A 13,933-nucleotide genomic window follows, 5' to 3' on the forward strand; every position below is an offset into this window, starting at 1 on the left:
CCTGCTTTTCAGTTTTGGGGTAAGATTGAAATCCTTGTGGACAGTTTCATCTGTCAAACCCTGATTGTTTGTCTCAAAAACATCATGGGAGCTGAAATGATAAGTGCCTGCAGCTGCATACAAACCGCTCCTTTAATGTTGGTGCTTTAGCAGAAAATGGGCACCAGTGAAATTTCATTAGACTGAATATTTTCTCAACAACATTAGAAAGAAGAAAAATCTCTAACATGCAAGAAACAGATTACGATTTTAACCAAACTTGTCATCAATGCAGGGTTTCTGTTCTGTGAGTGTTTCTGTCATTTCATCCTCCCCCATAGATGCACCTGTCCCATACACAATGCCCCACTATCAGCCCCCCCCCCCCCCCCCCCCATCATTAAACTCACAGCTCCTCTTCTTCACTGATCCCCCTCCCTCCCTGCTGGTGGTCATTGATCTGAACTCCGGGGACGATCAGATAAGACCAGATCGACCTCAGGGTCACAGATCCAGCCCCCTGGGGTACAAAGACCACTCTGTGGGTCCCCCCTGTTAGGAGCTCACCCCCGTTAAAGCCTCAAATACCTGCACAGGAACCAAACCATGATAAGCTCCTGCTCAGGTGTCACCTGATAGCCAATAAGAGCTGAAGTGAAGGGGATAAAGGTGCCCCCTCTCCTCAGGTAGGGCTGATAAACACGGTTAGTGGAGCTGAGAGTTTATTCTTTTGGGAAACAAGACAAAAAAAGCACTAAACGGGCTTCTCCCCCTCTCTACTGGCTGCTAATGTCCTGATTCATTACAATGACACAGCGTTTAACACCGACCTTTATTCAATGAAGACACCACAACTTCTGCAGCCGCCACGACACCAACAAGGTAAGACTTTCTTCACTGCTTTGACCAGTTTATTGAAGTTTTGTTTGCTTTGCTGTTGCACACAGCATTTGAAAGCTTGTTCATTTATACAGGTGGTATTTTGTCGTGTTGCTACTCTGTTATTTTGGATTAGCGTGTGACATTTTCTATCTGGCTCAGTCTCAGTGTTTCCAGCAGCGGTATACAGGCAGCTGTGCACCAAACAGCAGACAGACACATGTCAGGGACTGACTGGTGAACAGTGAGCATTTAGCATGTAGCTACAGAGCCTGATGTTTCCCTCAGGAGTTGGTGGAGACCAAAACCACAGCTAAAAGAGTGTGAATATTAGACTTGGATTCATCAGGTGACTCAAACACAACTCCAAATATATATCAGCTCTGTATTTGCTGCAGGAGGATTCTGGCAGCTGGCACTAGCAGCTTTAAAGGGATAGTTCACCCAAAACCAAAAATTCAGTCTTTATCTACTCACCCTAATGCCGACTGAGGGTCGGGTTTATTTTGTCTGTCCATAAAACTCTGCTGGAGTTTCACAGGAAAACAGTGTTGCAGAATCTCCCAAACAGTGGAAGTGAATGGTGATCAGTTTACAAATGTAAAAAAAAACAACAGAATAAAAACATAAAAAGCCTCCATTCTGTTCATCTGGTGTAATCAAAGTCTCCTAAAGCCCCAACGTTATTTACACCATGTTTTTATCCTGAATCTTCACTGTAGATCCTGAGCTTAGCCACATTCATGTGCACATGCACACTGTCTGAAATTCCTAATTCCTCCTAAAGTCCTGACACGCTGTTTGTCACAACACACATGTGAAACTCCAGCAGTGTTTTCAGGACTAAAATAATCAACCTGTCCTTCAGTCGGCATGAAGGTGAGTGGATACTGACTGAATTTTCATTTTGGGGTGAACTATCCCTTTAAGGCAATTATTGTGAACAAATTGTGTCTGTTAAAGGGGCTTGTTGTGCAGAGTCATCCATCCAAAATTGTGGCCAGAAAATTAATTAATGCAACTGAACTGAGAGCAAATCCCAGAAATTAATGATATTTTAACAACACATTTAATCAAGTAAATTATGTAGCTAATATGCAAATATATATTAAGACTCAGTCAGGCCCAGAGAGCGATTTTGCCTGACAAACGCAAGCATCTTTCCAGCTGGCTAGTCTGTAGTTAAAGGTCTGCTCCCAAACTACAGTAGTTTGCCAACAACTTTCAGCCCAGAATCAAAGGAGTTCGTCAAAGAGGCACAAAATTTCATCTATAGATTTGTGTACATGGACACAAATTTTCCATTTCTTTGTGACATCAGGACTTTAATCTAAACCAATAGTAAGCATTCAATATTTTAACTCAAGTAGTTATTTTAACCTGAACCATGATCGTTTCTTTGACCAACCAAAGTGCAGCCTTCACCTGAAATGTTTCTCAGCAAACTTTATTTTGAAAGTCTAACTGTGTTGCTACTCGACCTGTTGCTGTTCAAAGTTCATGTTTAAGAACTTAGTGGACAAATTAAGGAGGTGGAGTCTAGTTACTTTTGGAATCGGATTGGATCAAATCAGCAATTATATGGAAAACTTTTTTCTAATTGCAGCAATGGAGCGGTCTAATCATCTTCATCCTGCTGAAGCTCAGCAAGACATTTGAACCCATTTATAAAGAGAAGTTTGTTTAGCCACAGGGAAAGTAAGTTATTTGTTACCTCAGATGAACATGAGTTAGCAAAGGTGTAATTTAGCAGACAGAAAAAAAAGGAATAAGAGCATCTATTTTGTATATTTTGTGATCCCACCCATCGTGGACCTTATTGACGAGCAGATCATCTGCAGTGAGGGTTTTATAGTTAACAGCTTGTTCCAAATATGAAACATTTAAATTTTTAATGTCTGTGAAAGTCACGAGGACGTCTTTGTATAGTGACAGAATGTCAGGTAGCAGCTGTGAGGCCAACTTCTCCTGTGTGATTGTGTTTAGAAAAACTGAGATAATCATCGACATAAACTTAAACTTCCATTTCTCTCCTTCACCACAGGCCAGAGAGTGATGTACACAATCATTTAGACAGATATACACTTTAATAAGACAGGAAAGGTCTGTGTCTCTGTGCTTTTCCTACATGTGTGGAGTTTTTATTTAACTTTTAAATTTTCTAACTCAAAGGTTTCATCTATGTGGCCTTTGTGCTCTTTTGATATAAACTTTCATATATCATATTATACATTAATCTGTGTATTTGATACATTTGGATCCATTAACGGGCAGAGTTGACCACTTCAGCTGCGAGGTGACATTAAAGATTGAATATAACTGCATTAATGAGACGTCTGACCTCCTCCGTGCCGTGCTGCGTTGACATCAGGAGTCCTGATAACTTCCTGCTCTTAGTGAAATGTGCTCGGGGCCTGAATAACATTAATGATATGCTTTAAGCCGCAGGTGGGCCGAGCTGTTCGAAGCTGTTAAAAGACGCCGAAGCGGCGTGCAGAGAAGGTCAGCCGTCTCGTTTGGCGAGGCAGTAATCAGGGTTGTAAATGACAGGGGTAATTTATGGAGCCGGGTGGGAGATGCTGGGGTAAATTCAGGTCTCTGTTACAAATGGAAAGAAAAATAACACTGTCACATCTCTGGTCCCCTCAGATGAGTGTATTCATTTATTTGATTGAGTTTAATGCCCTCACACCCCCTGGGGGTCTTTGAGGTAAGTGACAAAGTTTGAAATGTACTTTTGCAAATAATAATATGGAGCTCATTTGTACCTTCTGTGCTGTTATATTATTTAACAAAGGATTAATAAATTTAAAGTTCAGATGCAGGATTTGTGCTGGAGTGCAACCTCCTGTGGTTGTTCTCAATAACTCAAAAAAAAAGTATAGAGCATCTGTAATCGATCTGAGCTGCTGCTGACTGTTGTGTCAACTTTTTTCAGCCTTTTGTGAATATCACAGAAAGGCTGCTGTCATCAACAGCTGGTCACTGTAGTTTAGTAGCAGCAGCAGCCTGTAACCTCTTGAAACAACAACCTCAGAGCGAGAAACCTGCACACTGAAAATGACAACTTACCCTCAGTTTAACGCTAACCAGCACTGCTAAACATACAAACTAAAACAAGCTAGCTCCTGTTACCTTTTCTATTGCAGTTTAGACTTTTTAATGGCAGCGTTCGTCTCTGCACATGTAAATTTTCCACAAAAACAAGTTCCAACGACTATTTCACAAGCTGTGAAACCACTGTTCCGCCTTGTCCTGTTCTACTGAGCTGTGATTGGCTACTACAGCTGAGCTGTGATTGGCTACTTCTTGTTGCCTCAGCATGTCAGAGGGTCTATTTTAACCATAAACCATGATTTTTTTCTTAAACCCACCCAATTAGTTTTCATGCCTAACCCTGCTGAAGTAGGTTTTGTGCCTAAACTAAAACCAAACTGTGACTGAAAACTGAAAATAATGAGTCAACTAAGTCTAAAAAAAAAATTAAAAGTGACATTTAGCTTCACACAGAACAGAAAGACCATCTCCTAGGAGAACATCCTGTTTTCCACCAGTTCCAACAGTTGTTTTTTTTTTGTGATTTACTTTTTAATAAGTCACAGAGTGCTGTACTGTAACTAGTGAGAAGATAAATTCAGTGCTGGTTTGGCTTTGTACATGGAATTTGTTGACAAAGACCTTAATATAAAATGTAAATTACCACCAGATTTATGGCTGAAATACATGGAGCACAGAAGTGATGCATGGTACAGTGGAGCACCGCAGAGGTTTTCACCTGATCTACACTCTGTATTTGTACTGTGTGATTGCGTAGCAGCCATAAGAGACTTAAAATAGAATAGATGATAGATTATCTGCGTGCATATTGAGTTTTGCCAAATGATAACAGCTGGTTTCTGAATTAACTAGACGATGAATACGCTTGATTTGATTGATTTACAAAGTAAAAACACCTACAAAGTTTCTCTGCTGCTTTGCATTGCCTCTCCCACAATGAGGTGTTTAATTTAATCTTTTTTCTAATGGGTTCTACTCATTGTTTACACAGAAATACGTAGTTTTTAGCTGTTGGAGGACTGTGTGGAGAGAGAAGAATAGAGCAGTGATGTGATAATAGCTGTGGTCAGTGGAACAGCTTCAGCTGATTATAATGGATTTGCTCTGCTGCAGGCTTGTCATGCCGCCTCTGTGTCCCTTGTATTTTGGCAGATAGCCTACAATTACTAATTTACCATATGTTAAGAATTTGTAGTCCAGTAACTAGATAAGGCATAACAATTTATTTCTGCTAGACTTGAACCTTGCATGTATATAGTCATTTTTGTAAACAATAAACAGAGGGAAAATATATATATATATATAAATAAATAAATAAATTCTTAGTGATGAATTAAAAGAAGCATCCATGACTCTAAGTAGCCTGAGAAGAAAACTAGCCTCCAGCTCACTTGAATGTATTTACATTTGTTTGCATGTTGATTTGACGTACATCACCTTCTCTCCTCTGGATGCAGAGTCATGCTTCTCTTATGGATCTTCATGCTGTCTGCTGCTCCAAACGGTGAGTTCTCTGCAACACATCCAGCACTATTATTACTATTGTTAATTAGTTAACTATTTCTGCCTCAACAACCAAACAGTTTCTAAACCAGTTCTTGAAAGTGAAAAGTTATTGTTTAAGGAATGTAACTGATCCACAAAACACCTGCAGTTTTAATGAATGTTAATAAAATAATCAAACATTTTACTCATGAGTCGAGTAGGTTGATTTCAAACTATGGACAGAAAGCGTGACAGAGGCTGACAGTCTGCCTGTGATGGCTTCATGTGTTTTGTGTAATTATACTAATGTGGCCTGATGTAATATGATGGTTTATTGATGTGTTAAATGTTAATCAAATCGCTATTTAATAATAATTACTCATCTTTGTCCTCAGCGCTTTCTGCCAACTCCATCTTCTGCCCAGACCCAGAGGCCAGAGACCCAAACGCAGATCACATGACTGGTGAGGGTGAAACATTTTGTAATAGAACAGTGAGCAACATGACACACGAGACTTTAGTTAATGAATCAGCTAATTAAAGTCGGTGATTCATTGGTTCACTGAGTTCAAAGGATGAGCGACACGTCGATAGTGTGACACTTTATTGAAGCCTGTCGGGTGAAAACGGTGTTCTTCTTCAGAAAGGTCAGAGTGCTGTGGGGTGTTCACGCTCTTCACCACAGCTAAAGATCCGGCAAAGCTAGGTCTGGACTGCAGGCAGGTCAGTCTAGTACCTGAACTCTTTTACTACAAAGACACGCTGTTGGAACACGTCCACGTTGTGTCTTGGCATCGTCTCGCTGAAATAAGCAGCGATGTCTCTGAAAAAGACGTCGTCTGGATGGCAGCATATGTTGCTCTAAAACCTGTTTCAGCATTAATAGGGGCCCTCACAGATGTGACAGTTACCCATGATGCCTTGGGCACTAACACACCTCCATACCATCACAGCTGCTGTCTGTTGAAGTTAGAGCTGGGAACAATCTGGATGGTCCTTTTCCTCTTTAGCCCGGAGGACACGACGTCCATGATTTGTGAGAACAGTCTGAAATGTGGACTCGTCAGACCACAGGACACTTTTCCTCTTTGCGTCAGTCCGTCTCAGATGAGCTCTGGTCCAGAGAAGTCTGCAGTGTTTCTGGATGTTGTTGATATCTGTCTTTCTCTTTGCATGGTAGAGTCTGAACTTACATTTGTAGATGCAGAGACAAACTGTGTTTACTGACAACGGTTTTCCAAAGTGTTCCTGAGTCCATGTAGTGTCCTTTATACAATGATGAGGGTTTTTAATGCAGTTTTTAATGCAGTGCTGCCTGAGGGGTCAAAGGTCACAGACATTCAATGTTGGTTTTCAGCCTTGCCCTCTTTGTGTAGAGATTTCTCTGGATTCTCTGAATCTTTTAATGATATTAATGGATTGTAGATGGTGAAATCTATAAATTCCTGCAGTTTTGTGTTGTTGTGTTTTGTTGTTCCATGCTTGTGAACCACTGAGTCTTTCCAGGACCGAATCCCCAATCATGCCACTGTCACCTGTCACCACCTCACCTGTTTACCTGTGGAATGTTCCAAACAGGTGTTTTTGGAACGTTCCACAACTTTCACGGTCTTTTGTTGCTCCTGTCACTACTTTTTTGGAAAGTGTTGCAGACATCAAATTCAGGATGACTATATATTTACAAAAACCAAACCAAAAAAAAACGGTAAAATTAATCAGTTTGAACAGTTTTGTATTTGTACTATATTCTAATGAATACAAGTCAAAAAGTATTTGCAGATAATTGTATCCTGTTTTCCTTTGTTTTACACAATGTCCCAACTTTTTGGGAATATATTCTATATAAACAATATCAGTCGATACACTGAAATCAGAATTTTTCACTCCCTGAAATCCTCCTAAAATCAAGTATCAGTCAGGCCCATACATATTAAATATTAAATAATAACACACTTAGGCTTTGGTAAGCCTAAGACAAGTATTTTCAGCTGCACTGTTTTACATTTCAGAATAAGGCACATCGACCTGAGAACTGTGTTATAAGTTGTTTATAATTTAATACACAAAACACTCATGACAATAAGGACAATACAACAGACTGCTGTCTGTGTCCTCTCTGTTTTAGTTTCCATTTCCAGTTGGAATAGCTGAAAATTTCAAAACTTCTCATATCTGACCATACATGGAGCAAAACTGATGATAGTTAAAGGGAAATCACCCATGAAATCTGGTATGTCATCTAGAAAAACATAATACAGTTTCTCTGCAGTGTTTCCCATCTATGAGCCACTCTCTGTTTTTCCATGTTACTTGAGTTAGGATATATTCTCGGGTGTCTAGAGAGTTAAACTGGAAACCAGGCTTTCAGTGCATCTTTAAAAAAGGGAGAGAGATTTGTGTAATGCTTCAAATAGTCATTCAAAGTGGTTCGAAATTAGCTGAAAAAAGGGAAACAATGTATTGACAAAGAGTAATAAACAAAGGATCAATCCTGACATGTTCACATAGACCCAACAAAACGGAGACGGACGTCTGTCCACAGAGCCTCCTGCTCTCAGACCTCCTGCTGGGTCAAAACAACCACCACTCTAATCTGACTGCTGGTCAAACACAAATTCTGAGGCCTTTGTCAGATTAAATACATTCGATAAGAAAACAGTCGCACTGTTCAGCTTTTAGGAGCTCAGATCTTCTGGCTTGTCAGACGAGTTGTGTCGTGTCTTTGTGGATCGACGATCAGCATCGTTCCCAGACTTGAGGAGTAACAGATTACATGTAACAGGTAACTGTATTTCATTACGTTTACAGATAAAAAAAAAGATGTAATCAGATTACAGATATGTTTAGTAGAAAATGGGGATTATTAGTAAGATTTTAATTTTAACATAAAGGACAACATACTACCATACTCAGTGCACACACGTTCATTATCATTACATGTAGAAAAGAAATGTTTCACTGGGTGGAAATTTCACGTTTTTTTGTCTTTAAATCAATCAATCAATAAATTGTAAGTGAAGGAACAGCTGGACAAACTAATACACTTAGAGCTGCAATGATTAATCTATAATTAGTAGACTTTTAAATTAATCTGCATCTATTTTGATAATTCATTGTTTTGAGTCATTTTTTAAGAAGAAGCTCCAAATTCTCTGATTTCAGCTTCTTAAATGTGAATATTTTCTGTGTGTCTCTCTGACAGTAAACTGAATATCTTTGAGTTGTGGACAAAACAAGACATTTGAGGACGTCGTCTTCAGTGTTGATCGACATTTTTCAGCATTTTCTGACATTTCTTGGACCAAACAACTAATCGGTCAATTTAGAAAATAATTGTGAATCAGAATCATTTGATGTGAACTGACAGAACGACACAGCCACATTTCTCTGTATAAGGAAATATGTTTGCAGAGTAAAGTATCACAGGAAGAGTGTTTTTTTATCTCTCTGATTCACAAACACAAAAGAAGCTTTTGCGTCAAATTACTGATTTTGTTTAGTGCATAACCATGTAACAAGCAGGATACAGTGCTGCCAACTCCTCAGTAAGGAAAGTAGCTATTGGCTGTCCTAAAAGTCACCAGAAATCACTAAATGACTAATTTGCATAATTGGCAGTTTGCATGTAATTGTAATGGAGACTGTAGGAGAGAGGAATAATATCATGGGAGAGACAAAAAGGGAGTAAAAAAAACACCCTAAATATGTTTAGAACTACAAATGAACTTTCTTCTGCTGATTCTTGGTTTGTATTTTTTAATTTTGTCGTTGAAATAGGACATCTCAAAATAACATCATGGCTTAAATGTTTTATCTAGACCCACATTACATAAATCAAGTTTGTCCTGTATTGTTAAGTGTTAGAATATCAAATTTAATCAAAAGACTGTTATGTGGGGTGGAACTGCCAGCTCTACGTCCAGCCCTCCTCTTTTATCCGGGCTTGGGACCGGCAAAGTGACCCAAAAGAGACACTTTGGCAGAGTTACTGTTTATTTAGTTTTATTAAGTTATGCTTATGCTCTACAACAAGTCACAGTAAAACATGAACGTTGAACACGTTAGTGTTTTTTTTTGTGTGTGTGTGTGTGGGGGAACCAGAGCACCTGGAGAAAACCCACGTAAACACAAGTCAGAGCAACGGTGTTGCTCTGACTTGTGTTTTTTTTTTGTGTGTTTAGAATTTATATCTTTGTGAGAGTCAGTTTCAGTTTTCTGGAGCCAGGCCTTGGAAGAATTACCACAACAACCACTTCCTCTTCTTTTGTTTTTTATGGCCCTGGCTCTCAAGGTCGTCCGTCTGGGACGCCTCTGACTGCTCACCCTGCTGCTCGTTTTCTTGGGGAGTCTGCTTGGAGTCCTGTGTGGCCTGAGGGATGGATGACCTGTCCTCCAACTGCTCCTTGGTCTTCTTCAGACCAGCTGAGATCTCTTGTTTTTGATCATCAAGCTGGGCCATGAACAAAACCTTTGACTTTTCCATTTCCGCTAGCAGGAAGGATTTCTCCTGCCGCCACTGGAGGCGGTCGGTCAGTGCCTCATCCTTGACCCTGTTGAGTTCAGCCGTGAGTTTGTTGCTTGTCTGTTTGTTTTTGTCAACTTGATCCAAATAGGAGGCTGTTAATTTCTCAATCTGCTCCTGCAGTGACGTTTTTTCCTGCTGCCACTGGAGACGGTCGCTCTTTGCTTTATCTTTGGCTTTCTTGAGATCAGCCACAAGAGCCTTTTTTCGTTTATTTACGTAAGGCTGCGCTGCGTATGAGGCTTTTAACTCCTCCATCTCTTGCTTCAGCAGGGTCTTTTCCTGCTGCCATTGGAGGCGGTCAGTCAGCACCTGATCTTCAGCTTTCTTTAGAGCAACCACAAGCTGCTTGTTCTTCTGTTTGCTGTCATCAAACAAAGCCCAGGACGAGGCTTTCGATTTCTCCATCTCCTCCAGCAGCGAGATTTTCTCCCGCTGCCACTGGAGACGGTAGCTCTCGAGCTGATCTTTGGCGTTCTTGTTCTCTTCTTCGAGTGTGCTAAGCTGAGCCAGATATGGTGCTTTTGATTTCCTGATCTCGTCCTGCAGCGATTTTTTTTCATACTTCCACTTGACACGTTCAGTCTTAGCCTTATCTCCAGCCTTCCTAAGCTCAGCCACAAGTTTTCTGTTGCGTTCCTTTCCATCAGGCTGTGCCTCGTACTGCTCCAGCAGCGAATACTTTTCCAGCTGCCATTGGAGAAGGTTACGCTCTACCTGAGCTTCAGCCTTCTTGAGTGCAGCCGTGAGTTTGCTGTTCTCCTGTCTCTCGTGGTCAAGCTGTTCCAAATACGAGACTGTTGATGTCAGCGTTTCAAAGATGGACGATTTTTCCTCATTCCACTGTCTTCGTTCGCTCGCCAACTGACATTTAACCCTCGTCACAGCAGCCACAAGATCATTTTTCTCCTCTTCAGCCCTCTTCAGAGCGTCCTTGAGCTTATTATTCTCATTTTTTTGCTCCTCAATCTGAGCCAGACAGGCAGCTTGGAGGGATGCAGTCTCCTCCTGGAAGTTGTCGGCAAGATGGGAGGTGCTGCATATTTCCAGACTTGTCTCCTCTTCCTCTTTCTCTTTAAGAAGCTCTTTCTCTAAGTTGCTCAGTTTCTCCTGCATCTTTTTAGCTTCAGAGTGTTCCTGTAGCTCATTGTGAAAATGAGCCAGTGAGTCCATTTGGATTTCTAAGTGGACTCTCCCTGCAGATCTACTTTGAGTGAGTCTGGCCCCGCTGTCCTTCAGCTCACATCTCACCTGTGCTTCCATCAACAAAGCTTGAAAATAATGTGACGTTTCCATCTTGGTTGAGTTGCTTTCCACGTGTTCTGTCTTTGTTCTGCTGGATGTTAGTGTCTCTCCTATGTCCTTTGTCTTTTACTGTACTCTGTTCTCTGAATGACGTGTCGTTAAGCTCATCCAAACTTTAGTGTGTCTGCTTTTACAGATGTATTTGTGGATTCAGGACAAGGTTTTGATGACATCATCAAAGTAATTTGCTTTGATGTCTACATCATTTGCATATTGTGCACCACCGCAATTTTTTTCTTTTTTTTTTAAAAACCTTTATTTAAAAGACAGTAATGATTTCTACAATGAATGACAATTAGCATTTTAATAATAAAATGAATATATACTCAGTGTAAAAAGTAAAATATTGCCAATGACATTAATATTTTAGTCAGTACATAGTTTTTAGGTGTTTTTAAGAGTGTGTGTGTGTGTGTGTGTGTGTGTGTGTGTGTGTGTGTGTGTGTGTGTGTGTGTGTGTGTGTGTGTGTGTGTGTTTGAACAGAGGTGATGACATCACAATGACATAAGGCCAACATTCCATTGAAATCTGCTTGTTCTGAATCAGGTTTGCATTTGTAACACACACAATTTAAATCAAAACATTCTCACCATTTTCTTACCATCAGAATTACTTTAAGTTCTAGTAAGTTAAATCTTGATTTGTTAAAACAAAAGTCACACTTCAGTGAGATGGGAACAAAGTTCAGCACACAGCAACAAAACAGTGGCCTCAAGGAGACAGATTCATTGCCACAAAAAGACACTGATGTGTGTGTCCAGGAGGACCTGAAGGCCTCTGAGGCGAACAGCATCGTCCAACAAGAAACAAGAAACTTGATACAGAAGCTACGAACAGAAGGTTCAGACCGTATGGAGACATTCGAACAATTACTCACAGGTTTAGAGAGGGAGAACATGGCTTTATTTAGTCAAGAGGGACAACTTCAAATGAGTCACAGAGGACAAGACCTGACCTCCACATGTGTGTCTGAAAAGGATCAGGGTGCAGAGAAAACACAACAAGAGGGTAAAATTCAGGACCCTGATTTATTTATACAAAAAGGATCTTGCTAAAGCAAAGAGAACAACTTCTGAGGCGCTGCAAAGAGAACAACTGGCCCTTTAAAGATGTTTCTGAAAAGGTCGAGGCTGACATCACGCAGAAAATCGCTGTGATGCAACACGAGGATGAAATTCAGGGGTCACTGGTGAAAAAAGAAAATGATGCCCCTGCCCAGGAACAGCTCAAGATCTCTGAAGGGGTCCAGCAACAAAAAACATGTGACTCAGAAGAGAAGCTCCAAACAAAGGGATCAGAGTGTCCAGACACTCTTGGACCTAAAGTTGAAGCTCTGGAGAGTCAGAACAGGCCCTCGAGCCATGAGGTGGAGCTGCTTAAAAAGCGTTTTGAGCGCATGGCTGAAAAGTACAATTCAGAGAAGAAAGAAAAAGAGGCTCTGCAAAATACAGTTAAAGAGTTCGAAGTCAAGTGGCTTTGCATGTGCAACAGCAGCTGGAGGCATGAGAGCGAGAGGAGGGTCTCAAACAACAGATAGATAACATTAGAGAGACGTTTCAAAAAGAGCACGATGAGGACAGTAAACTCCAAGCCCGGGAGAAGGAGAAACAGGCCTACCTTAAAGAGACTGAAGACCTGAAACTGTGCTACGAAGGAAAAACCTTGAGATTCAACGACATGTTTGAGAAGCTAAAGGCCGAAAAAGACCAGAAGCAGGCCATTAAGGAAGAAAGGCTCTAAAAAATTCGATCACTGAACATAAAGCTTAGACAGCAGCAGGATTTCTGCATCCAGCAGGAGGTGAAGGCCGCTGAGAGGGAGAAGATGCTTTCACTGAGGATACAGGAACTAGACGAAAAGATCTCAGATTATGAAGGAGGCGAGAACAGCAGTGATGAGGAGGGGGTCTCATCAGAACGGGTGAATGGTGGAGTGTGTCATAAATTGTAAAGTGGCCTCACAACAAGGAGGTTGCTGTTTTAAAAAGCAGCCTAGAGCTGTGGAGTTTTCTCTGGGTGATCCAGTTCCCTCCCATAAAAAAATCAATACACATATTAATACATACATCATACATGAATTTATATTACATCTCTTCTTATCCTTTTATAGTCACAAGTGCTGTTTGTTAAGTTTTACTCAGGTCAGAGACGTGTAACTGCTTGTTCAGAGAATCAGTACATCAGGTTCTTCACCAGTCTGTCTCCAGTGTCTCTGATTTAACCACTGAGAGGAGACAAACTCACACACACATCAGTTCAACTGCTGCTGCTGATACACTGGTGTGCAAACTTTGAGTCTGAAGTCAGTCTCAAATATATTCATGTTTTCATTTTTTACTATTTGCGAGGACATTGGTTCCCAATGTGGGGTCTGTGTCCCCCTTAGGAGGATGACAGAGATCACAGGGGGTCCCCAAGACTTTGCCTGTTCTGAGATCCTCAAAATCAGTTTTGCACATGTCAGCTGGGTAAAACAACAACAACAACCCTGAAGCTCTTAAATTAATGATTGAAGGTTTAAATAACCTAACGGTCGATTTATTTAAGTGGTCTGTCCTCTAGTCCTGCAGACGGTGAGCTCAGCATGAAAACTGGTCTTGGTTTGTGACCCAGTTTCACATGAGGTAAAATGCAGTGGTGGAAAAGAGTACTGAATATCCGTACTCAAGTACAAGTACTGTTACATTACTAAAATATTACTCAAGT

At 40.7% G+C, this 13,933-nt stretch overlaps 1 protein-coding gene across 1 annotated transcript in view; it reads left to right on the top strand.

The window, feature by feature from the left end:
• The first annotated feature begins 5,376 nt into the window (after positions 1 to 5,376).
• The window catches only part of oc90 (otoconin 90), a 35,696-nt gene continuing 27,139 nt past the window's right edge, over positions 5,377 to 13,933 (top strand). The window contains exons 1-2 of the mRNA XM_084732426.1: positions 5,377 to 5,419; positions 5,796 to 5,864. Coding sequence (XP_084588552.1) covers positions 5,377 to 5,419; positions 5,796 to 5,864 — 112 coding nt within the window. The remainder of the gene's footprint in view (positions 5,420 to 5,795; positions 5,865 to 13,933) is intronic.

Source organism: Lutjanus erythropterus, chromosome 12 (assembly GCF_056507025.1).
Source record: "Lutjanus erythropterus isolate fLutEry1 chromosome 12, fLutEry1.hap2, whole genome shotgun sequence".
Classification (NCBI taxonomy): domain Eukaryota; kingdom Metazoa; phylum Chordata; class Actinopteri; order Lutjaniformes; family Lutjanidae; genus Lutjanus; species Lutjanus erythropterus.